Here is a 25,033-nt window from a genome sequence, read left to right as displayed (position 1 = left end):
GTTCTGCTACATCAGCTGTAATAACTCATTATTGATGTTTGTTCTTCGAAAACTTGTTTTCTTGTTCACTGGCAAGCTGTAAGTGTGGACCAGAAACCATGTCCAATGAAGACTAGAGACGCAACATTATCCTTCAAGAATTTAAATAATGCAAATAACAGCTGAGAAAAGTCTGTTTCCAGGTTTAGAGAAGAGTATACTGAACTTAATTTTAAAAGAAGTCAAATTGATTTCATTCGACTTCGGAGATAGAATCTTTCAAGCCATCAGAATCCATGCAAAATTTAGGACTCAGGAACTGAAACTATGAGGGATGTGACCTTTAGCCCTTTTAAGGATTTGGTTTTGAGGTTATAAGCACTGCTATTTCAGAGATAACAAAGCATGTACATCACACCAGTAGATGAAGTTCTAAGAACAGGGTGAAAAAGAAAAGTGAAAAAGAAAATAAGACATCAAAAGAAATTGCAGTTCCATATGGTAAAAGTATAATTGGACATGTGAAAAAATATCTGCTTAGTCACTTCTCAGGAAAAAATTCTTTACCACGAGGGTGGTCAGATACTGGAAAAGGCTTCCTAGAGAGGTGATGATGCCCCATGCCTGTCAGTGTTCAAGAGGTGTTTGGTTAATGCCCTCATTAATGTGCTTTGACTTTTGGTTAGTCCTGAAGTGGTCAGGCAGTTGGACTTGATGATCTTCGCAGGTCCCTTCCAACTGAACTATTCTAATTCTAATTCTAATTCTAATTCTAAAATTCTAATTCTTATTTGTGAACAAAATCACAATGGTAAAAAGGATAAATTTAACTTAAAAAAACACCATCACCACCAACAACAAATGGATCAGAAGGTACAGTTCCCAGTCTGCATGTGAAACTACAGCTGTTTTGAGTTGGTTATGTTTAGATGGAACTGATGGCTGCTATCTCTGCTCTTTAATTAGGGTTTGTGGAGGCATAACAGGATTGGGGCTGCCCCATGAGGGGGACAGGGAGTGGGGACTGCGGGAACCCCCAGGCTATCCATGCCCCTAATGGGTGCCCTCCCACAGGCAGAGCAGGGGCTGGTAACGGGGCCCCCAACAGCCCCTGACATTTCTGGGGAGCAGAGAGCTGGGGACAGGGATGAGCCCAGGTGATAGGTTCCCTATGGTGCCAGGCCGAGGCCCAGATAGAGGCAGCACAAAGACAGGACCCAAAATGGGCTAGGATGGCTGAGCCAAAAAGGGCCCTGGTGCCCTGGGCAGGGGTGATGTGTATGGAGGTCCTGTGGAGGCCTACTGTAAACAGTAGGGCTTGAAGACACCCTCAGAAACCTGATGCAGAAGTCATATGTCACAGAACACCAGACTGGTTGGGGTTGGAAGGGACCTCTGGAGATCCAGCCCCCTGCTCAAGCAGGGACGCCTACAGCAGGTTGTCCAGGCCCATGTCCAGGTGGCTTTTGAATATCTCCAAGGAGGGAGACTCCTCAAGGCCTCTCAGGGCAACCTGTACCTGTGCTTGGTGACCCAAGTCAAAACCAGAAATATTAGACCGCTTTGGAATTTGAAGCACTTTGTGTGAAGTCACTTCTGGGGGCAGTTACTTGACTGGAAGTATGCCGTACTCTCATCTTGTCAACTCAAGCCTGGAAGAGGTCTAGAAAGAGAGGTTATAGGTTGCTGAGAGCAAGGAAACTGCCAATAGACCTTTGGTTTCCCCCATGTTTAGGAAGACAGGAACACTTACATTGTCTCTAAATAATGAATACACCATGGCATCACTGAAATAACAGCATTTCCTCACAAGCACAGCAATGCAAGCAAGCTCCAGTTTTTGGCTGGTTGCCCCAGTTCACAATTAGGGAACAGTCAACCACAGCTGTGCAGTCAAACACCCAATTTTGTGTGCAGATCTCTACTTTCCATTTTTGAAAACTCAGTCCAGACTTCCTTTTATTCTGGGATTTCATGTGCTGGGGCAGTGTTTTCAAATACCAAACATGCTGACTGAATTTTGGAAGGCTCTCACTGTAAACATTCAATGATTTTTTTTCTTGCAAACTTCATTGTTACAAAATTACAAATGACGTGGAAACAAAAACAGGTCAAAAACATTGCAAACATGCAATTTCTGTTAAGAATCCATTTCTCATCATATGAACTCATTTTTTGGAAGTACGCCAAAGTATTGTTTTGAAACTATGTCTGTCTCTACCAATGTGGGTTTACAAATATGAAAAAGACACCAGGGTTTACTGAAGGAAAAAAAAAAGAAAAAAAAATTGGAAATAAGGATAAATTTTGCTTAAGGCTCCCATACTGTATTTGGTACCTGTGTCTGTTACTGGTTGTATGGGACATCCTGGACATTTTTGCTTCAAATGTTCTTAGGGGTGTGATAAAATGTCTGTATTAAGAAATGTCAACAAGTTACACATATCCAACAGGTAACAAATATACCATTTAACGGTATAACCATTAGCAAGAGCTATCATTAGAAGCTGGTACTGCCCTGCTCCCTGCAGCTGTAAATTCATCATCTGATCTGGTGTTGCACCATATGAATGTGGAAACTATGGCTTGGCTGCTTTACTTTCATTCCTAGATTAAAATCTACCACTGTTAAATCTTCCAAACAGATCACTGAATAGTTCTCAATGAAGTAAAAGTCCCTGTGGACTCTGGATTACTTATGAGTTCTCCTCCCCATTTATTATATACATATAATCATCTATTCTGAAGCATCCCTGACTCCTAAAAGTGTTATATATAAGTATTATACATTGCTAGTAAAAAGACAAAAATAATAAAATATCTCGGTTTTCATAAATGGAAAGCTACAAAAATATCTGCTGAAGTTTCATTTTCCTTGAGAACTTCTTCTATAAGAGTGATGCTACAACAATATCAGTTTTACTAGTGTGTTTCTCAGATAAAAATGCCTGTCCCCATTGGTCAGGAAACTACTACAATTCTGACAACAGCAAATGTTTTTCGGCAAAGTCATTGGAGAAACAGAAGGGTTGCAAATCGCAAATCTGTCTCTTCCCAGAGTTACAAAAGGGCTCCATACCAAGCAGCAGTCTCTCACTGGGGCAATGGATGTGAGCTGGGGTCTCCTGCATGAAGGGGAGTAGTGGCAGTGGCTGCTGTGGCTGGGCCGCCACACAGCCAGATGCATCCCAAGGAGCTGTGATGTCTCCTGCTGCCAAGCTGTGCCTGGAGTTTGCCCTTTTCTTGGGTCTCTGAGGGTGTGGGATCCATCCTGGGGCCCTCAGTCCCATGGAAACATGGGTGTGTGGTTTGTAGGGTCACAGGAGTTTGTCCGCTGGGATGGGGCATTTTAAGGAGCAAAGCATTCTCCTGCGTTTATCAGTGTATTAGTCTAAACACCCTATTACACAACTGCATGAGCTATATCAAGCAAAATGAAATAGCAACCATTTTATGTAATACATCTTAAGTACCAATTTGGTATTTGGTACAGGCTTTCTTGTTGAAAACATTACCAGATTTCTACTTTAGTCTCTCCATCCACAAAATAAAGCTATGACCTTTTCTTTTTCTTTTTCTTTTTCTTTTTCTTTTTCTTTTTCTTTTTCTTTTTCTTTTTCTTTTTCTTTTTCTTTTTCTTTTTCTTTTTCTTTTTCTTTTTCTTTTTCTTTTTCTTTTTCTTTTTCTTTTTCTTTTTCTTTTTCTTTTTCTTTTTCTTTTCTTTTTTTTCCCCATGAGGATTAAACTGCTAGAACTTATACAATGTTTTAAAATGCTACATGCTGTTTCGGTTAGTAAGCCATGATCTGTATTAGTGAGTGCATGGGAAAAGGCAGTCAACCTCTACCTTACGTTTATATATGCACCTGTGCAACAAGCATTATACCTGTGTAACATGCTTTATAAACCTCACAACATGGCAGTGTCTTGCTTTTAAAAACTTAATTTGCTTCAGCCACAGTAAGTTTTGCTTTGTTATCCTGATGGTATTTTGAAATTCATAAGCAAGTCTCAAAACAGGCTTAAAACCTTCTTTAAAGGAGCAGTTCGGTGGCAGAAAACAACTGAGCCTCTGTCTCCGTGTATCTTCTGCAGCACTCAGCCTCTTCCCTGAGGTGTTGGACTTCAGACACGTTTTATTAACATTCTGGAGTTGTACCCTCCTGACTAACCAGCCATTAGCTGGCTCACTGATCCTTAACTGCAGCTCACTCTCTCTCTTATATAGGCTGCATTTCCCTTAGGTTCCAAAATAATTAGTCTCACGGCTATGGATGTGATTTCCGTTTAAAGGCATGCAGAAGCAGCACCTCAGCCACTGCTGGCGAGTGTCCTTATGCATGCTCCGTTCCTCCTCTGGTTGATATTCATAGAGCACCATATTCTAATTCTACTTAATAATTAGCCTAATACCAGACGTACTTACATTTGCCTTCCAGTGCAATTTTCAGCACAGTAAGCAAGGAGTTACACACACAGAGCTCCCATAGCAACATGTTATTGTTAACTGAAGTTGTGTGCATAGCTCCATGTGCTAAAAATTCACCAAGGACCAATTCAGCTGTCAGATACACAGGGGCAACTCCCACGGGATGTCAGTGGAAGGTTCGGAGGGCAGAATAATCCTATAAAAATATAACTCTGTGTCTTCTGATAAACTACAACCATCACTTTGGAGAACTGAAGAGGAGAAAACTTGCTCTTCATTTCAGAATACAGAAAAAAATACTGGACCTCAGGACCCTGTGATCACCTTGTAGACTTCAACTCGTTTCATATCCTAATGTCAAAAAGAGACAACTTAAGCGTAATGCAAATACTGAACAAATAGTATAATAAAAATATTCTATTTATAGCATATACTACCAGCCCTGTAATTTCAGGAATAAAAACAAATATAATAAAAATGTGGTGCCTGAAAAGTTATATAGAGTCATAAAGACCCAGTGGACTTTTCCTGACCACTTAATGGTCTAAAACTTCTCTGTTCTGGCTCCTGTTAAATGATATTATGCCTTTTGTTCAGTGGCCTTCAATTTAGTGGATGCATCAAGAGCAATCATAGTAGTAGCAGATGAGAGAAATTTTCTTACAGAAAGGATAGATACCCAGTCAGTGACTTTTGCTTCTCATATTTATTTTACTCTATAGTTTTAGAGACTCCAGAAATACATTTTAACTCATGTTACTCAATGTCACGAACAAATGAGAACGAAACACGAACAAGCAGTGACAGGTCCCCGCAGAAAGTGCTGAGTGTTTTCAGTTCCCCCTGTGCCCACCGTGGAGGCACGAGAGCCGTGGTCAGAGATCACCTGGGCTGACCGTTCCCCTCCTCATGCCTCTGTGGGCATGTTCACAACTTGCTGAGGGTGGGCAGGACCAGGCACACTGCCCCCTGCCCAGATTCGTATGAGTCAGTGTGGCTCTGCACTGCTGCAAGTCCAATTACACATGCCATTTTTAGATGCCTGCTTGAATCACAGTCACTCATAGAGGCGAACGCTATAATTCAGCCACCTTAACTTAATTGCAAATACAGCAATGTAACTTAAATGTTTGAACACAGCCTTGCTTTTGCAAAAGAATGTTGCAAAGTGACATCTAGAAAATATCTTTTTTTTTTTTTTTGATATGGTAGAAGCAATTCTCTTGTTTTTTCTACACATGTGCATACACCATGTCTGACACACCTATTTCTTACAACTATGACTGGTTTTCCTTTCCTTACAGTGGCTCAAGCATACGAAGCCAGAGAGGGAGTCTTCTTAGCTCCCTGGGAGGGGAGTACTTGGGCAATCTGCACATTTACTTTCTTTCTTCCTTTATTTTATTAAACACCATCTTCCTTGATAAGTCATTTCAAATGTCCATTTCAAGCGTTTCCTTTGATCTGTCTTCTTGGTACTTAAATTGCCTGCCTTTAAATTGCCATCATTTAAAATAATCCTAATTAAGACAATTTCCCCAAACTTCAAATACTGGTTTTGAATTCTAGTGTGAAGAGAATGAATAATGATTCCCTGTATATTCACTTACTTTTCCCATACAAGGAAATCAATTTTCCCACCTTTCATGTTAACTAAGGGCACAATCCAGCAAATTCTTACTTCTACTGGTAGGTCTTATTCACCCATCAATTCACTGGAACTAGTTACAAGAAGATTTGCTTATGTGGGTAAGGATGTCCTGGATCTGATCATTTGGATTAGAGTGCAAGTGTGTAGTACATTGGGAGGTCACAAACCCATGCAATAAGCATTTCAACCCTGATGCTTTAGAAGATGTCCTGTGTGAAACAGTAACTGTGGTTCACATAGAAAGTAGAAATGAAGATTTGTATAGGACGAAGTAAAAAAAATTATTATGGATACATGTATATCTGTAATGAATTGCTTTTGATCCGTATCTGAGTAATTGATAATCTGATGATCTGGCTGTACGTGTTTCAACTCTTGAAGAACCACATAGTGTTAATAAATACAAAGGAGTTAGATGTGCTTGTGTCTCATACGACAAAAAACCCTATATTTTTCTTTAACCTACTACAAACATTGCACTTTGCATTTTTATGATATGCGGAGTATCAAGTCAGGAGAAAGCTTATGCGAAATTGTGACCGTCAGAAGATGGGAAAAAATATAAAATTTGAATGCCCAGTTTCTAATAGTCTACTGAGGCTGTGAAACAAATATAGATTATTATGTCTACCCCGTACTTTTATATTTACATATTGGAATGTATGTTGAAGGGTTTAACTGTGAGGTTGTTGAAAGTAAAAGTACTTTTACCAAGCCATGCAATATTAAAGGGGGGAAAAGATTAAAAAGTCTTTTGTTCAAATGGAAATACAGAAAACAACATGTTGTTTAAGCAGGATTTTATTTTCTTCTACTCAAGTGATGAAGAGGCTTTTGTAAAGAAAGGCTTTCATCTTAAACATGCAGTACTCCATCACAACATAATTACCCTAATTTGTATTCCACTGTAGAAATAGGCTTTTTCAGCTTAAACAAATTAAGCAACAATCACTAAGCATACATGACCAGCATTTTTTCAAGTAACCTGTTATCAGCTCTGGCTATAGCTTTATCTTGATAGAGTGGAAATCCTGTTTTATTTTCCTACTTTTCCTCTCAGGATTATGTCAGTCAGATTGCCTGAAGAGGCTCTGTGATTCATGGGCTGGAGCAAGGGACAGAGCATCCAGGGATTATTTCCTACAGCCTTACTAAATCATTATGTGATCTGGATCAAATCTTTCCTGCCTTTGGGCCCCTATTTAGGAGGGGGCCTAAGTACATACTTAACTCTGAACACGTGAATGCCCCGGCCATGCTCAGGAGGGCTTTTAAACAGATGCGTGTGCTCCCTGGTGAATAGAGGCTGTTCTGCTGCTCTTTTCCTCTGGCTTTCATTGGTACTTATGTCCTCTATCTGTATTTATGTTATTTGTCCTTTATCTGTGTAACTATGTGTATCCCTGCTGTTTGTATACATTCTTCTAATTATTAATTATACTCTGATTTAGTGGATTGCTACCAATGAGGCTTTGCCTTCATCACATTCTCCTCCCCAGTCCCTTCTGGTACAACCCTATGGGGATTCCAAAATGCTGGACAGGAGTCTGAGCCAGGTCATCAGCCTACTCTGTCCTAGCAGTGAGGGGATGACTCCTGACTCCACTGTAGCACTATTACTGAGGAGCAAATGGGCAGAAGCAGTGAGTGACTGACTTGGATTTGAGGGACCAGCAGTGTCACACCAAAATCAGGGTCTCTTTTTGCCCACTGCTGGGTCTGGATGAGATGAAGTCTCACTTGTGCCCACTCTCCAATGCGCAGCTGCAGGAGAAGTGTCTTGCTCCACATGGGCTTGCTGAGAACCTGACAGAAAAAGGAAAAAAAAACCACACAACCAACCAAAAACAAACAAACAAAAAAAAAACAAACAGAAGGAGAAATTGGGAGAGTCAATGATGCCATCCCAAACCTGTGGTAGAAGGAGGAAAGGAGGTGTCCTGTCTGTTCATAAGGCAGTAGAGTTGAATTTGGAATTACAAAAGATGCTGTTTTCAAATGTTCCTTCCACCCTCATATAGGCTGATCCTGCAGGCATAAATCCTTCTGAAGTAGATAGCTCCCAGCAGGAACTAGGTGAATGGGAAGAGAACATAGCCACCTCCAAAAAGAGTGGGGTCCATCACTGCTCCTTCTGAAGTGCCTGAGAAATTAAATTCACCATGTAGGCATGTTGTTTGGATAGTGTTTTATCAGCACATTTATTGTGATCTCCTCTGGCACAGCTGAGATCAGCTGTCAAAACCACAGGAATTAGTGGTAGTTGAAGGGTAATGCCACCTTCCTCAGCCCTCTCCCATCCCCCTTTCTTTTCCTGCCACCCCTTGCAGGACTTTCCTTTCTCCTGCAACCCCCACAGCCTGCTGGAGAGCAGCAAGCATGAGGATGGTGAGCTGAGGATGACCCCAGCACAGACAGAGCAGTGCCCTCACTGACAGGGCACAGTCCCTTCACAACTGAGCAGGGTGAACAGACCAGGGGTTGTGATAGCCACAGGTCCCATTAACAGGTTTGGGGTCAGTCAGAGAAATCCAAACAATTCAGTAGGGAATAAGACAGGACACAGGCATGCCTATGATGTAGCTCAGACCAGCAAATGGGTTGAAACGGGGCTGCTGAGCATGACAAGAGGTATGAATTCAGGTCCAAGGTAAGCCTGGTCGTGGCAACTAGGGCTTGTGTTTGGACTCAGGGCCCAGCACAGCCCTTCCTCCCATCACAGAGTGTCCTCACACCTCACAACACCCTGGGTTTTGTTTGCACACCCTGGTGTCCGGGACACCATTGATGGTCCAGGAATCATTAGGCAGAGAGGCAAGGTAATGCGTCAGCTCTGAATTCAATCCAGGAAAACTGAATGGTAACTCAGGAACAGGCACACCTACAGTGCAATTCAGACCAGGCCTGATGACCCATGGCTGAGCTGAAATGGGGCCCATGGGCTGACGGTGTGGGCCTGGTGAGGCTGCTCAGAGCAAATAGGGTGTATGGGTGCACTCAGAGCCCAGCACAGCCTTCCTCAGTCTCCTCTCTGGGCTCTGGACTGAGAGGATGACCTCTCTGTTTCCCTCAGAGACAGCAGAGAGTGAGCAAGCAGTGGTGGTGGTGTTTGTCCCCTAGTGCTTAATATCTGACTTGTGCTCAGGCTGGTGCTCCTGAAATCAATGCCTCAAGAGCTTGTCTTTGTTAATTCCACCATCCTTTGAACTACCAAAATCCAGTGCTTTCTAGCATCATATGGTGAATCCATAGCCCTCCCTTGTCATCACTGGATGCAAGGAGCAATATGACGCCACGGTCTCCAGCAACTGATGCCACAACAAAGCTGTGAAGACTTAAGAGGGCTTAAATGCCCTTCACAAGCAAGTGAGGACGAGTCAGGAGTATCCTCATGGCTGATATGAGGATTATCACCCATGTATTGTATGCCATGCCACATACAGAAGACATTTATCATTCTGAGGGAAAATGGGAAGGAATTATCCACACAACAGAGACCCCTTTGTGTTAGAGAGCTGTGACTAAGTGAATGTGCTGCTTGACCTTGAAATTCAGCCTTCTTGAACTCCTTTCCACAAATCTAAAATTCTCAGTGCTTCCAGCAGATATCAGAAAGAGACAGGTAAGAACATAAATCTTTGCTGCTACAGCGAGACAAGACATGACCCAACAGAGACTATTTCCATTGCCAGTTCTGGGTGCCATCATCAGGAACAGACTTGAGCAAATATTTCCTCTCAGGCCTGCTCCCTTTTCTTCTGTTGGTGTTTCATTTCCACCCCTGTACTCAGGAGAGTGGTTGCTCCATGTATCCAAGAGGAAGGTCTCCTTTCCTCTTGAGCAAACCAGTTTGCTTTCCTCTGCCCCAAGCTTTCATGCCCTGGCTGGGATCCAAACAAATGATTTAGCCCTGCTGAACTTATTGCCTCTTTTAAGGAAATCCACCTCCTCCTTTAGCTTGTCCACGCTCAGGAATAACAAATACTACAAGCAACCTTGCATTTAAATGTTTATTGAGCAATGAACCTTCAGGGAATAAATACTACAGCAGGAATTCACCAAGACTCTCTTAGGGCTTGACAGCCCAGACAGCCATTGCACAAATCTTTGTTAGCCCTGCCAACACTTTTTTTTTTTTTTAATCAAAGGAATTACAAATTTCTTAATCCTTAGGGTTACTTTTAATGACTTAGAAAGGATCAAGAGCTGTTTAAAACTGTATTCACATTACAAGCAGGCAGTAAATTTCAAGCTACTAGTCAAGCTTGCTGTCACTCCACGTGAACAACGCCACAGAGAAGAGGCTCAGCAAAATTTGTGCCCATTTGCTGGTGTTCTTCAACGAATTTCAGAATACAGAAGGTGGTCTGAACCTCCCTGATTTTAGAGCTCTCTTCCCCATTTCCTAGACAGATGACTCTCTGGTCATGCAGAACCTCTGGAGGCATGATACATGTGCTTAACAGCAATCCTGGCTAGGACTCCTTTATCCTTAGCTTACAAAATTGTTTCTTTCTTTGCTTTTTCAGCACACAGAGCAAGAATTCACCCTCCAAAGTTAGGACTGCCTGTTAAAATGGTACCACAGTCATTAACACAGCTTCCAAATTCCCCCGACTCCTCTCCCCAGCTCTAGGGAGTCAACACAATTACTGCAAAGCATATGCTGTGTAAAACTACTAAGGCAGTATGAAACCTTATAAAGTAATTCACTAATGATTCAGGCTAGACTACGATAGACTGAAATCTCCGTGTCATGAAAACCCTTTTCTTTGACTCTGTGGCATAAAGTGAACATGGCAAAAAGGCCAGACCTCCAGAACAAAATTCTAGCAGAGTTGGCAGAGTGAAAGTGCCTGCAAGATAAAGAGACTGCAAGTAAAAATGAAAACATTTTGTTTTAAATTTCTGAAACCATAGAAACCGAAGAATGAAATAAAGACTGCCTGTTACATTATTTTTCTCTTATGTGATTCATACCTACAACTTTCAGACCTATGAATACACTGAAGATAAGCACAGAAATGTATCTGGTCAGCTTGAGAGACCAAATAAAAGAAATGTCTTTTATATCAAGAAGTGGGAGAGCTTTGGATGAATAGAGGGAGTTCTTCAGGAAGGGGAAGAAGCTGTCTGGATCTCTGCCACCTTGATACAGCCCTGCAGAACCCTCCAGTCCATGAAATCACGGGAAACACAATTCCCACAGAGACATCACCCCACAGTGTCAAAGTGCTTGTGGTACCTGCGCTAATTTCATAAGAAATGTCATTAAGTAGTATCACTTCATCACAGCCATGTATGAGGCCTTTCCAAAAAGTGCGTTTGTCCTCCTTGACAACTGCTGTCATTTACGATTGTGTCTCATGAGCTGCTTGAAAAGTTCTGCAAGTCACTCTGCTTCCCAGCCTTCACCCTCTGTCCCACAAACTCTGTGCAGGATCCAGCTAACTCTGAGGCAGAAAATGTTCAGTTTCTTCTAGTTTCTCCATTGTGCTTCTGTCAATAGGTTTTAAACATCTTGAGGATATGAGAAAGTTATAAGTTGTTTCTGATCCAAATCCCCAGGCCGGGGAAACCAGACGTGGTCCCCAAGACAAAGGGATTCTCACGCTGACAATGTGAGAGCTCCTTCATGTCTCTCCAAGCAAACCTATGCTGCAGCAAGCAAGTTTGCTGGAGTGTTGTGGCACCCAGTGCATCGATAGGCCTCAATGGCCCCGACCAGCCTCACATGGGGCCTCCCTTGGCCGATGGCTCTGAAGGGCCATCCCAGTCTTGCTGTGTGTCATCAGCTTGCCTTGTCTGGGACTGTTTGTGGACTTTGCTACCAGTGCCAGGCTCTGCTCAGCTTGTTCAGACTCTGGGGAGCTGTGCCCTGGTGGTAAGGACACTGTCCATCCTATGGCTCCCCTGTGTGAGGCTAAATGGCTGGTGACAGGGAGATTTGGGCTGACCAACAGCAGGAAGCTGGGATGAAGCTCAAGCTGATGAGGCTGGGTAAATGTGGCATAATCAAGCCTGAGAGTAGTCCCTTGGCTGGGAAGAGGGCTTGGGGATGAAAACGTGGGTTCCTTGAGCAACCTGGTAAGATAGGAAAGAGGTCAAACTGCCCCTGATGAGGGCTCAGAGCTCCCCCAAGGAAACTCAAAAGGCTGGAAGGGTGTTAAGCCATCCTGGAGACCAGCTGGGGAGGAGAATCTGGCCTCCTCATTAGAGCCCATGTTAGTGGAAGGCCACATTCAAGGTCCCTCAGAGCAGGTCTCCCCAGAATAGAAATCAAGGCACTCAGGGATCCAGGCTGTCCTTGAGCAGCCTAGGAAGCTGGGGAGAAGAATCAGGCCACCCTGAGGAGTACCAGAGGCTTGTGGTTGGAGGGGCTGAGGTGGTATCTGTGAGAAACCATGCAGGCCTGGAGGTTTCAAACCCTCCCTGGGCAGTCCCAGCAGCTGGGGTGATTCAGGCTGCCCCAAAGTAGCCTTGAAAGCTGTGTAGGGTCAGGCCCTGGGTAGTCAAGGGGATCACAGTGTGTTGGCCCAAAGAAGGCCAACCTAGCTTGGGGGTCAAGCCACCCCTGAAGTGGGGGTATGGTCACCTCTGATGAGCCCTGGAGGTTGTCTCTGCCACCCCTAAGGAGCCCCATAGCCTGGACATCTGGGTGTGGGGATGAAACAAGGTGCCCCAGAAGAGTAGGGAGCTGGTAGCTTGAACCCCATCCTGGCTCCCCTATACCCATGGCTGCTCCCAGCTGCAGGGCTTCCCTGGGGTGCTTGACAATCTCTGGCTGAAAACTCCTGACTCTTACAGGTGAATCTTGCATGAGGGATCTTCACAGTCAAGATTTTTCTGTGGGTACTTAGTGGAGAGATGTATGATGATATTGACTTGGCTGACTCCACGGATGAATTTCTGTCTCTGTGGGTTGAGCAGAATGCTGATAGAAGCACAGACTGTTTACAGAATATATAACAGGTACTTCAAAGACTTCTCCTAGCTTTGAGCTCTTCAGTCACAGTCTTTTGTGCATAATGCATTTCATGTTCTATAAACCTGATACAATATAGTCCTTATCAGATAAAGGCAGAAGAATTACAATTACTCCACTTTTCTCCCTGGGTTATGGGTTAAAAGTCAGATGATGACACAACAGCTTATGATTCCTAAATTTGGAATTACTTTACAAGACTAGAGTATCTTTCCCCTGAAAGGAAGGGATCGAGGAGGAAATTCTCAGCATCAAAAACTGCAGTTCCCTGGGATCCCTTCAAAATAATTAGAACATATTGCCTAGTATTCCAGTGTCTTCTAAACCTGCTTAACTTTGTGCATATTAATAGCTTTAGTAACTGAGACAGCAGTGCATATTAAGAGCTATAGCATTACAAATGTGCTTGCAGACTTGCAGAACTAAGTTTTTTTTTTTTTTCCAAATCTATATACCCTTTAATTTTTCTGGATACTTAATTTTTGCAATTTATTTTTGTAAATCTGCCATTTCTTTAGCACTGGTGATGTTACCCTCTCCGTGTTTTTGAAATGTTCAATAGTAACCATGTATAATCCTGATCCATTCAGTATCTTCCTTTTCTTGTTAGAAACGAAAACTTACAGTTCACGTGCAGTACCCATTTAAAGTAGACTAGATAAAAAGACCATTCGTAGAACCTGTCAGTCAAATTGAGCCATAGCAAAAGCAAGAAACGTCATGTGCAAAGGGATGATGGTTAGCATTCTTGAGTTGTATTTTTCTTTTTTCCAGTCCCCTCCTTAAGCAAGAAGTTTTGCCTTAGCTTCATGTGGAAACTGGCTTGCATCAGGCTGTTTCTCACTGCATCGAGCTCTCCATGCGCCCAGCTAGCTGTGAAGTTTCTCTTTGCTGCGGTGCCTCTGTGTAATCCCAGCCAGTTTCCCTTTGCAGCTGTGGGGGGGCTGCTTTGAAGTGCCGCTGTAGGTGGCTGCCCGTGCCGCAGCCGGGGCCTGCAAACACGGTCTCTGCTGTGTAGCAAAAAGAAAATGCCGTGGCACTGCCATGGGACTGTGTGCTTGGTGGATGCCGGAGGAACTGACGTCAGGTGCCTCAGGATATCGTCCTGCTGTAACAGCACGCTGTCCTGGTGGATGTCTCCGTACATCTGATCCACCACGTGCAGGGCCCACGGTGAAGGGCTGCGTGTTGCATACCTCCCTTCTGCTCTTGGTCCCGTCTGCTGGCTTTCAAGACTTCCCAGGCGTGCTGGGAATCTGCTGCGTCTCCTTGGCTGCCGGTTGTGAATGCGGTGACCTTCTTCAGGCACAACAAGAGCAGTTTCCTTGCATTATTTCCACCTGTGCAGCTCTGATATGCACTGCTCATACAGCACAGAAAATGATTGTATAAACACAGGCCATTCAGTGCAGATCTTATTCTTCTCCTGGGGAGAGAAGAGAGAAGCCCTCCAGCTTACCTTCGGCGTGCAGCGGGGGTGCGCGACCATTTTACCTTCTGCCCCCACGCAGCCTTCCCCGCTCGCTCTGAACCCCAGCACTGCTACAGCAGGCTAAGACAGCCAAACAACAACGAGGCCACGTTTTTCACCACCCTGACGCCCCACCGAGGGGAAGATAACAGCCTAAGCCCTGGGACCCCTTCCTCAAAGCCCCTTTTCGGGCGAATCCGGCCGCTCGGGGCCGCCAATTCAGCCGACAGCGAGCCCGGAGCCGGAAGGGCACGAAGCCGGGGTGCGGGGGAGTAGGGGGGGGACCCTCGGGATGCTCCCGGCGGTGCAGGGAGCTCAGGCCCGAGGCCAGGGCTCCGCCATCCTCCGCCCCCCTCCGCTCCCTCCGGGCCCCGCCACCGCCCTTGGCCGCGGGGATTGGCTGCGAGCGGCCCGGCCCCGGCCGGGTGAAAGGGTGGTCGGGCGGGGCGGCGGCCGACATGGCGGCGGCGCTGCGCGGCGCGGCGCGGGGCGGCCGGCGGCGGCTGCGGGCGCTGCTGGAGGTGAGAAGCCGGGAGCCGGGCTCCGTCCCGCTCCCCCGGGCTGGGGGCAGTGGGAAGGGGGGTGTGAGGGGCAGAGGGTGCCCCCGCGGTCATCGAGGGCGTGTGTGTGTGTGTGTGTGGGGGGGGGGGGTGGCACGGTGATACGCCCCGTGGGTTTGGGGGGTGCCGTGGGTTTTGGGGTGGTCCTCCAGGGCTGCTCGGACCTTGCAAGGCTGTGGGAGCCCCGTTTTGGGTCGGGCTGTGGGTGACCCGCTAAGACCCGGCTCCGTGGTGGAGCCTGTCCGTTGTGCGTCGCGGCGGTTGGTGTAGGTATCCCTGTGCTTTTTTTCTTCGTAATTTAATTTTCTGCTGCTGGAGGGGGTTACGTGCTGTGCCTCTTTGCTTCTTTCCTCTCCCTCAGTTAAAGAGGAGCTTATCAAAACTGAGGAGTACAGCATAATGGGAATAACACGTTAATTGCTGTAAAGAGCATGGTTCTCTGTTATTTTTACTAGTACAATCTTAATTCCTAGCAAAGGGTTATTCCTCTCTGCAAACGTGCTGTCTCTTGCCCACTCATTACTCCACAAAGCTATGGGTCTTTCAGCTGTCACTTCAAGCTTTCCAGGGGCATTCTGCTCTTACTGTTCCTGCAAATGCAAGAAGCTCGTTGCAGATCTATACTAATGTTTTTGGTGAAGGCTTTAAGCATTTAGGAAGCCTTAAGCTATGATATCTTTGCTGAGGCAGTCACTGCTTTCTTCTCTATCACTTCTGCAGATTGCTCTGCCTTAAAAGAGAGAGGAGATTATTTTGGATAAGAGCAAGCAGCATTATCATGCTGTATTGTGTAACAGTTATATGAAACTGGTTTACATAAAGGAAAAGTGGTGCAAAATAGCTTTGCTTGCAGTACGAAGAATCTGTCTTTTTCATGAAAAGGAAAATTTGTGTACAGATCTGCAAGCTCAAGTGGAGGAGGGAGGAATAACTTGCAGAATGATTTTTCTCTGCACACTTCTGGGGGTGTGCGATAGGTCTCTCTCCAGAAATGTAACTCCTAAACTATACTGTAAGGAAGTCATCACGTTTTTTCAGGGATCAGGTAACTTTATGGGGTTTACATAGCAAGGTTTTGGTAGCAGAGAGCTGCAGGGGTGGCCTGTGTGAGCAGAGCCCAGCAGCTGCCCCATGTCAGATCAGAGCCAGCTCCAACTGGCTCCAAAATGGATCTGCTGCTGGCCAGAGCTGAGACAGTGAGCAACACTGGTTGGGCCTCTGGGAGAGCAGATTTAAGGAGGGGGAAAAAATAAAACAAAACCACAAATAAAACCTGCTGCACAGCAGCAGTTGGGAGAGCGAGGAGTGAGAAGCAGCCCTGCAGACGCCAGGGTCGGTGCAGCAGGAGGGCAGGAGGTGCTCCAGGCACACAGCAGCAGTTCCTCTGCGGCCTGTGGAGAGGCCCCTGGTGGAGCAGGCTGTCCCCCTGCAGCCCATGGGTCCCACATGGAGCAGATCTCCACGCTGCAGCCCCTGGAGGAGCCCCCAGTGGAGCAGGTGGATGTGGCCTGGAGGAGGCTGCGGCCCATGGAGAGCCCCCGCAGGAGCAGGCCCCGGGCCGGAGCTGCAGCCCGTGGAGAGGAGCCCGCGCAGGAGCAGGGGGCCTGGGGGGAGCTGCCGCCCACCCGTGGGGGACCCGTGCTGGAGCAGTTTGCTCCTGGGGGATGGACCCCGTGGTACGGAGCCGTGTGGGAGCAGTTCTTGAAGAGCTGCTGCCTGTGGGCAGCCCCCGCAGGCTCAGTTTGGGAAGGACGGCATCCCGTGGGAGGGACCACGCGTGGAGCAGGGGCAGAGAGGGACCGTGAGGGAGCAGCCGAGACGAAGTGTCAGGGACTGACCGCAGCCTCCATTCCCTGTTCCTCTGCGCTGCTCAGGGGGAGGACATGGAAGAGGGTGAATGGGGGAAGATGTTTTTAGTTTGCTTTTAGTTTCTCATTGCACTGGTCTGATTAGTAGGCAATAAATTATATTAATCTCCCTTATGCTGAGACAGTTCTGCCTGTGGCAGTAGTAGGAGAGTGATCTCCCTGTCCTTATCTGAACTCATGAGCCTTTTTCCATCATATTTTCTCCCCCTTTCCCTTTGAGGAGGGTGAGAGAGAGAGTGGCATGATGAAGCTCAGCTGCCAACCAGTGTGAAACCACCACAGTAACAGCAGTGGTTTGTGCTGCAAGGGCAGGTCATCTTGAGAAGGGGTTAAAGACCAAAAGTATTTACTTTACGTAGGTATTTTTCCTTGGGAAACATGCAGAGTACACCTGTGGCGCTGTGAAAGTGTATGGGGGAGAAGCTTCCTAAACAGCAAGGGAAGTTTGGGAGTGATTGGAGATTCATTTGGAACTAGCAGAAGGCTGATGCTGTTTTTAGTAGCTGTATACACCTGTATATTTGTGTGGAAGACATGCTTCTTTCACTAAATAGTCCAAGGACTTTGTCACTCCTTTGGAGTGTCCCTGTGAAAGGCCAGCTGTGTCTCCTTTCTTCTAATGGATCAAGGATTTGATACCTGAATGCATCACTGTAAATGGTATGGAAATGTTTCATTAGTGACACTTTGTAAAACAAAATAATTTTAGATACCTAGTAGCACTTGTGACTTATGTAACTGATGTGATTTTTAGCCTTTAATGTCTGTGTATGAAAGTCACCTTCAAGTTGTTAGTAACTGGAAAACATTCAATCAGGTTTGCAGGGGAATTGCTTTCGTAGATTCCTGTATTCTCTGCTAACATAGGCAAATGCTACCATTTAAATCTTCAAACTTGTAAGGGTTACAAGCACATTAGTGTGTGGGTGTATTTTTTTTCTTTGTGGGGCTAGTAGCTGGCCACTTGCCCTTGGCTTCTCTACTCCCTTGTGGAAGTCAGTAAAAGACTTGAGAAAGAGCAGAGAAAGAACAGAACTGGGGATTCAACTAATTGCTGTGTTTCTAATCTAATGCTTAACACTTCTGTGTTAGATTTTATGCAGAACTAATTCTGTGTAGAGTATAACTAAAACTTCCTTTTGAGTGCTTTGTACTTCTGGAACTGGGAGAAAATCTGATCTTGAAAGGAGGTGGTAGTTACTGTATGAGGCTGAGAGATGGCTTTTGATACTTCGGTCTCAAAACTCTTCTGAGAAAGCTGTCAAAAAGACTGAAGGAGAAAGTCATAAATACTGTGCGTTATGAAATCAGCAAACTGCTGACACGTGGATTTTTATCAGTGTAGATCAGTTTGAACTGAGTGGTTCAACTAACCCTTCAGCTAAATGTATGGAAAGTTTCTGTGCTTTCTCTGATAAGTTAGTTATCTGTGCATCCACTTTTTTAAGTCCTAGAAGTTACCTGTACAGTGGGAGCTCCTTGCTCTCTTCTGTGGGATTGTTTTAAGCGTGCTGTTAGTCCAGGGTGATGTTTTCCCCTTTGTTTGTGAGTACAGAAGCATTAGGCCAGAGGGGACAGCAAGGTTGGGATCATCCTACATTTAGGAAGGGAGCCAGAATGGTCACTAATTTGGGGAGTTGAATGTTGCCCTACACTTGTGGAGTTCAGTGATTGTTACTAATATATAAACTACAGACCTTTAGTACTGACAAGTACTCTTAAAGTGGTTCACAGATCAAGATTTCTGTCTTTAGTCACTTTGCTTCCAGGAGTAGCTGTCTGGATTCTGCAGGCAAAGCATGCTGTGCCATCTGCCGTGGGTGAGACTTTTTTTTTTCTGGAGAAAAAGTTAAACTTCATTAATGTTTACACTGAGTTTTAAAAAAAAAAAAAAAAAAAGTGTTGCTCTGAGATTTTTTGTGTTTTTATTTGCCTCTTTTTTTTCTGTCCAAACTTTGCATTGGTGATTCTTGCATCATTGTTACAGTGCTGTGATCTCTTTCACAGGCTCTACCCTTGCTGGAGCTGTTTAAGCTGGTGCTGTGAGAAACTGTTCCAACTTTCTGCAGCTGTTAGGTCTTGATCGCAGGCCATTGCTTTTCAGCTCCTGTCTGCTTCCAACTTGACCCAATGCTGCTATTTGAGTATCTAAGTGGATAAACAGGACAGAAATCTGGCAGAGAACAAACTTTCCCCACTCTTTGTGAGTATCTTTTCAGCTGGACGTATTCCCTGGTTTGATTCACCATGTGACTGTACAAACTTCTGTACTGGCACAAGGGAGAAGGTACTTGGGTGTAGGAATGACTTAGTTTTTAAAAATAGCCTTGGGTGTTAGGAGTTTCCTTGCTTGTAGCTTGTCTGCTGTGTTGGCAGACATGAAAATTGGGTTTCCTCTCTGCCTCCTAGAATAGCCAATGATTCTCAGACCTGAGAGTGAACGAGCTGCATGTATAATGCAGTGGACCTTACAGAACATCGTGCGGTGTTTTTGTTTGTTTGGAGCTGGCTTCAGGAGGATCTGCTTGTAGTTACAACTGCTCAGCACTTTCTGAGAGAGTACAAAGGAGGGAAAGCGCTTGATTAGTAGGGGGGGAAAAAGCATAGTTATGGCTGCTTTCACGTTTAAAGGATATGTACAATCTTGTATTAACAATAAGCTAAAATTATCAACGTTACAGATTAAAATTCTTGCAGACATCTAGAAGTGTCTGCTTTCTATATCTTGTATACGTAATCTGTCAAGGGGTTGTCAAGCGAGTTGAAAAAGAAGTAGAGAAGTTGCTGTGTAATAAAATAGGGGAAATACAACGTCTTCTTCATGTTCAGGATTACTCAGAAATAGTTATGGCTAACGGGAAATACACTGGAAATGTGAAAGTGTTCCTCTACTGAATGCACCTTCAAGTCTTAAACTTGAATCTCTGAAACCATGGGGGCAAAAATGGTAGGATCTGTGGCAGAAAGCAAAAGGAGGAGTTAGAATATGGAAAGCAAGTGTGCTGCTCTAGCTGTTACTGTTGGGCACTGCTTACTGTATCTTCCAGTAATGCTAAAATGGACATTCCTGCTGTTGTTAGTCGTATTGAAGCAAGCGTTGGTATGTGGTGCTTTTCCTTTCTAAAATCTGGAACTTCATCTCCATTTCAATTCAGACTTCTCTGTCCAGACGGCTCAGTGACAGCAAGGTATCTACCAGATGACCTGTACAGCAGAGAAACATCTTCCCTGGATAAGGGACGTCTTTAAAAACACACACAAGTCATCTATAAATAACAAGTTAATTATTTTCTGTTTAGTTACTGTATGCCATGTCCTTAAACCACCTGAGGAGGTTTCACAGGGCTGCACTGGGGCCCTGGGAGGTTCTCTGCTGGGCCTCAAAGCTGAAGTGAATGTGCCATTGTACAAATTACTGCGTAGTTTGATTTACATGACGTTAATTTAGGACTAGTATAGCTGTTCAGGTCAAAAGTCAGTTTGGCTGTTGTGTAATTAACAGCAAAAGCAAGATGCGTTTCCAAAATACCATCCTAGCACTATGTATTAGGTTTAGGTGGCAAGGTTTTGGTAGCAGTGGGGGCTGCAGAGCTCTGGTGCCTGGAGCACCTCCTGCCCTCCTCCTGCACTGACCTTGCTGTCTGCAGGGCTGCTTCCCTCACGTTTCCTCACCCCGCTCTCCCAGCTGCTGTTGCGCGGCAGTTTTTTTTTCCCTTCCTTAAATCTGCTCTCCCAGAGGTGCAACCAGTGTCGCTTATTGCCTCAGCTCTGGCCAGCAGCAGGTCCCTTTGGAGCCAGCTGGAGCTGGCTCTGCTCTGACGTGGGGCAGCTGCCGGGCTCTGCTCCTAGGGAAGAGCAGGTCCACTAAAGGTGGGAAAATCAAAGCCAAGCTCTTAAGTCCAGAGCTGAGCTCTCGGAAATAAAAAGCGCTAGTCTGTAGTCTTGACCTTTCAAGAGTTGAAATGTTTATCAAATTGAGGTAACCAGTCACGACAGAAATAGATTATAATAGGTATGAGCTGCCCTAGTTTGGCAAGATAGGAAAAAGTCATCAGGTCAAGCTGAGCCAGGTATCAAGCGCTAATTAAAATGTTCTGTTAGACCTGATTTTTCTTTTGTCTGCCTTGTAATGTCAATTGTAAAATACACACAGACACGGTCACTCAGTGTGTCTTTAAACTGTGGTAGGACTAGTTTGGGACCTTATAAGTAGCATCAGGTATAATATAACAAATCAGGGTGTCTTCATCTTGACTTTCCCTATGAGGTGACCATAGGGATCTGGAAGAAAATAGCTTATGCGAACTTGATTAAGGTTTGAGTTCTGGGATTTCTTTTTTTCCCAGCATCTTGGCTAATGTTGAATTGTGTAGTTTCCATTACTCTCTTAGTAGAGAGAAGTGGGCACAGCTAAGCCAGTGCTGAACGAGTTAAATAACTAGGGGCTGTGCCTCAGAGATCAGTGATGGCTGTGGAAACCCATTTAGGCCACTTCACAGCTGCTTTTTTTTTTTTTTTTTCCTTTTGAGGAGGGGCTCAATCTCTGTGGTGTCAGGGAAAGATGTAGTTAGAAATCAAGGTAGGTTTGGATATAGCTGTTGTGGTAGAGCTGTTGCTCCTGCGTGCTGGTAGATGCAGTAGGTTTTTCAAAAGGCGTACCTACTGTTTGCTGATAAGCTGCTTGCGAAATGAAGTGACAGATGTCAGCGGTTAAGTTGTGCCTGACTTTTCTTCTAACGCTTGAGCGCTTGCCAGGATGTGGGAGACTGATCTAAGCTGTTTTCATCTGGAAGGGATTAGCATCCACCCGCTCCTTACTGGTGAGTGTTACAACCAGAGTATGCGCTGCTTTGGAGATGGAGTTTCAGGGAAGGTGCCGTCTGGATCCTTCCTTCTGTATTCCTGTCTTGCCTGGGGTGCGGGTGAGGTTTCTTCTTCAACAGGCAATTACTAAGAACTACAAAACAAGACAGCTGGGACAATGGGCAATAAAACCGAGAAGTCCAGTAAAAGGAATACTTTACTGAATTCCAGTAACAGGAATACTTTCTCTGGATACTGGTCAGGAGCTGTTTTGCATAATGGTTTCTAAGTATAATGGCCTACATCTAAGGCTAGACGAGCGGTTCAGCTGCGAAGGTATCGTGATGTATAAATCTCAACTGTACTCTTAAATATGATGGGTTATCCCTTGTCTGGGCTTTGTTCTGTGAGGCATCCCTGGAGCATGTGTGGATTTTGGGAGACAGCCACTTACTGTAGCTTAACGTTTCTGAATAAAAACTTTAGGTTTGTATAGGGATTTTTTCAAGGCATGGCTTAAGTTCTGAAATCTAATGCGAACTGTGCTTTTCTTGTCAGAGCTTTTCCTTTCACTCTCCATCAGTGGCACAACTTTTCTGTCTTCTCATATGCATTCAAAGCTAGCTTTGTCTGAAAGGTGTTTACAAGAAAGTTCAGAGGCTTTGTGCCTTCCCCCAGCTAACTACAAGTATTTAGGTTAGTCCCCCTAACCATTCAATGGCTTTCTTCAACGACTAATAACTTGTTGGAGATTATTTGGCGTGTCCTGTATGACAAGCATCAGGATACTTGTGGTTCACTTCTGTCTGTAGGGCCTGAGAAGAGGGGGACTCAGCCACCTAACTGCGTGTACTCTGCAGCAGGAGAATATGCTCTGCTTCTGCTGCCACAGCTGACCTTGCTTTTCCCTCTGATGGGATCTAGATAACAATAAGGTCGCTGAAGGTGCAAGTGGCCTGCCATGAACTTGGAATAATGGCCAACCGATGGCTGTGGTTGGCAGAATTATGATCTGAATTGTATTTTCCTTCTTCAGAGCCTGAAGCAGCTTGTACTGTTGCATCCTCAGGTGAAGAATAATTAACATCTGAAACAAACAAAACACAACTTTTAAACCTCTGGTTTTGATTCTAGCACCTCAAGTATAACTTGCTTTTCAGGTTGTTTTTCTGGACTTTATTTATGGAGGTTGGAGTTGAGAATTGGAGGTTATTGGTGGTGTATCGTTAGGGACTTGCAAGGTGATGGAGTGACCTGGGAATGCTCTAGGTGAGGGTGGGAAGATGCTGTTGCAAAACAGGAGCAGTGTGGCTGTTGAAAGATGAGGAGACCCGAGCCTAGAAAAACCGTCTCTCATCCTTAGATCACTGTCATGATGGGGTTGTGGTGGGGAAGACTGGGAGCCAAACCAGCATCTGAAGTTGTTTTTTGCTGTGTGAGTGCTTGTGGGGGGAGGCAGATCCTTAGAAGACTGTCTGCTTTGTGGGGGAATGCAAGGAGGGGCAGGGAAGAATAAGGAAGAGTTTCCTCAAGATGTCAGTATATGAACTGTTTCTGTCTTTCTGGCATACAGTAGCAGGAGAAGAAATGTTTAACTCCCTCTCTCTTCTGCAGTGTGAAATGCTCTGTTCGAGATGGTACCTTAAAACATCCCATAGGCTGTATTCAGCTACGTATGATCCAAACGAAAAGGTAAGTAGCATGGTGCATGTTTTCCCTCTTTAATGTTTTACTGTATCATTGACGTTTGGCTTTCAAAGCTATCCTGTCCCCTGTGCTGCCGCTGACAACAGCGGTTCTCCCAGTGAAACCCCTGTACTGTCACTGATTTAGTAGCATGTTGTTCTTCAAATTAGTTTCTTGCAGTATGTCTGCTGAGATTGGATACTATGTCAACTGCATATCTTGGTTGGAGAAGTGACTGAGCTTGGGAAGGTTACATACTAGCCTGAAAACGTTATAATTTTGACAGGATTATTCGTATGTTTTATGTGGTGTGGGAGGTACAGGCCTGCTGAAACTTTTGCAAGCTAGACTATCTAAAAGCAGTTCTTAAAAAAAAAAAAAAAAAAACCCACGACAAAATACCAAAAAACCTGAGTGCATATATATATATTTATATATGTTTATATAAATGCAGTAGTTGCAGCACGTTTGTTAGATGGTCTGATGCCCCTTGTCCAAATCGAGCTTGTTACTCACGTGCAGGGGTGAGAGCTCCAGAGCTCGGATAAAGATGGCTGTGTAAGGCCTGCAGAGCATGCTAAATCCTCATTTTGGAGGTGGCTGCAGGAACATGGGTTTGCCTGAGTTTTCTGTCAGGCTCGCTGACAGACTTGTGCGGTAGCAATCTCAATTTACAGTTACTAGCCAAGAAAAACTTTTCCTGTGGGAGGTTGTCTTGGCATGGCTTCTAAAGTAACACACTTGGAAAAATAATGTGGCTGAAGGTAGGCTTGTATCGAAGGGCAGGAATGCCAGCGCTTCAGCACACTTAGGCTTGCCCCGTATCTACCAGTGTAGGAGTGATTAACCAGAGTGAAACAGCATTAGAAAACAGACGGAGAGAAACCAGTGTGTACCTAGAACCGTGGCTGGCAGGAAAAGTCTCCTAAGAAATAACTCTTGACTTACCAAATGCTTCCTGTATTCTTAGTCTTTGCTTGGTCAAGGTCCTGTTCCTTTTCTAAAGGCATAATTATGTTTAGACAATGTAATCAGGTCTCTGGTTTATTTTAACTGCAAGCCATGTCACTCCAGCCAGTGGCTTCTCCAGGTAGCTCAAGGTCTTCGCTGTCTCCTCCACTGATTTTGTGACAATCAGACTGCGGTAGCAGGCCTTTGTAAGCTCGTTAGTGGAAATGACATAAAAAAGAGATGCTGTGTGTTACCTGAAAGCAGCATGCGAATTAAATTTCTCTTTTTACTTGCTGGACTTGAGACTTGCTTTTAACGGCAGGAATAGGAGCGCAGTTGTCCTGTTAGTATTTGTGTTGCAAAATTGGAGATGTCAAATCTGCATAACAACTTGGTACTGAAGGCCTTGTCTTAAGATGTGACCATGCGTGGTTAATAAAACAACTGTTACACCAAAAAATAAGTTGAAGTATTTGAGTTGTTAAAGTTCTTAGTGCTGTGTTTTTTTTTTTTAATTTCCCTTCAAGGCTCTCTGCCTAAAATGTTTTAGGTTCAGGACCAATTTGTGTGAGCATGCCGGAAACCTTTCCGTCTTTTCACCAGGTTTTTGGTGCAGGTCCCCAGCTAACGGAGCTCTCCAAACAAATTGC

General features: G+C 44.8%; 1 protein-coding gene across 2 annotated transcripts in view; it reads left to right on the top strand.

Annotated features, from left to right (window-relative positions):
• The first annotated feature begins 14,931 nt into the window (after nucleotides 1-14,931).
• PCCA (propionyl-CoA carboxylase subunit alpha) overlaps nucleotides 14,932-25,033 on the top strand; it is a 284,596-nt gene continuing 274,494 nt past the window's right edge. The window contains exons 1-2 of one of the 2 annotated variants that reach the window (XM_035557044.2): nucleotides 14,932-15,036; nucleotides 23,361-23,438. In XM_035557044.2, coding sequence (XP_035412937.1) covers nucleotides 14,974-15,036; nucleotides 23,361-23,438 — 141 coding nt within the window. In that variant the 5' untranslated portion in view covers nucleotides 14,932-14,973. Of the gene's footprint in view, nucleotides 15,037-19,127; nucleotides 19,147-23,360; nucleotides 23,439-25,033 lie in introns of those variants that run through there. The other variant, XM_035557045.2, reaches the window with a different exon arrangement.

The sequence above is a fragment of the Cygnus atratus genome, chromosome 1 (genome assembly GCF_013377495.2).
Source record: "Cygnus atratus isolate AKBS03 ecotype Queensland, Australia chromosome 1, CAtr_DNAZoo_HiC_assembly, whole genome shotgun sequence".
In the NCBI taxonomy this organism is placed as follows: domain Eukaryota; kingdom Metazoa; phylum Chordata; class Aves; order Anseriformes; family Anatidae; genus Cygnus; species Cygnus atratus.
The sequence above is the reverse complement of the archived record's forward strand: the minus strand, read 5'-3'. Positions and strand labels throughout refer to the sequence as shown.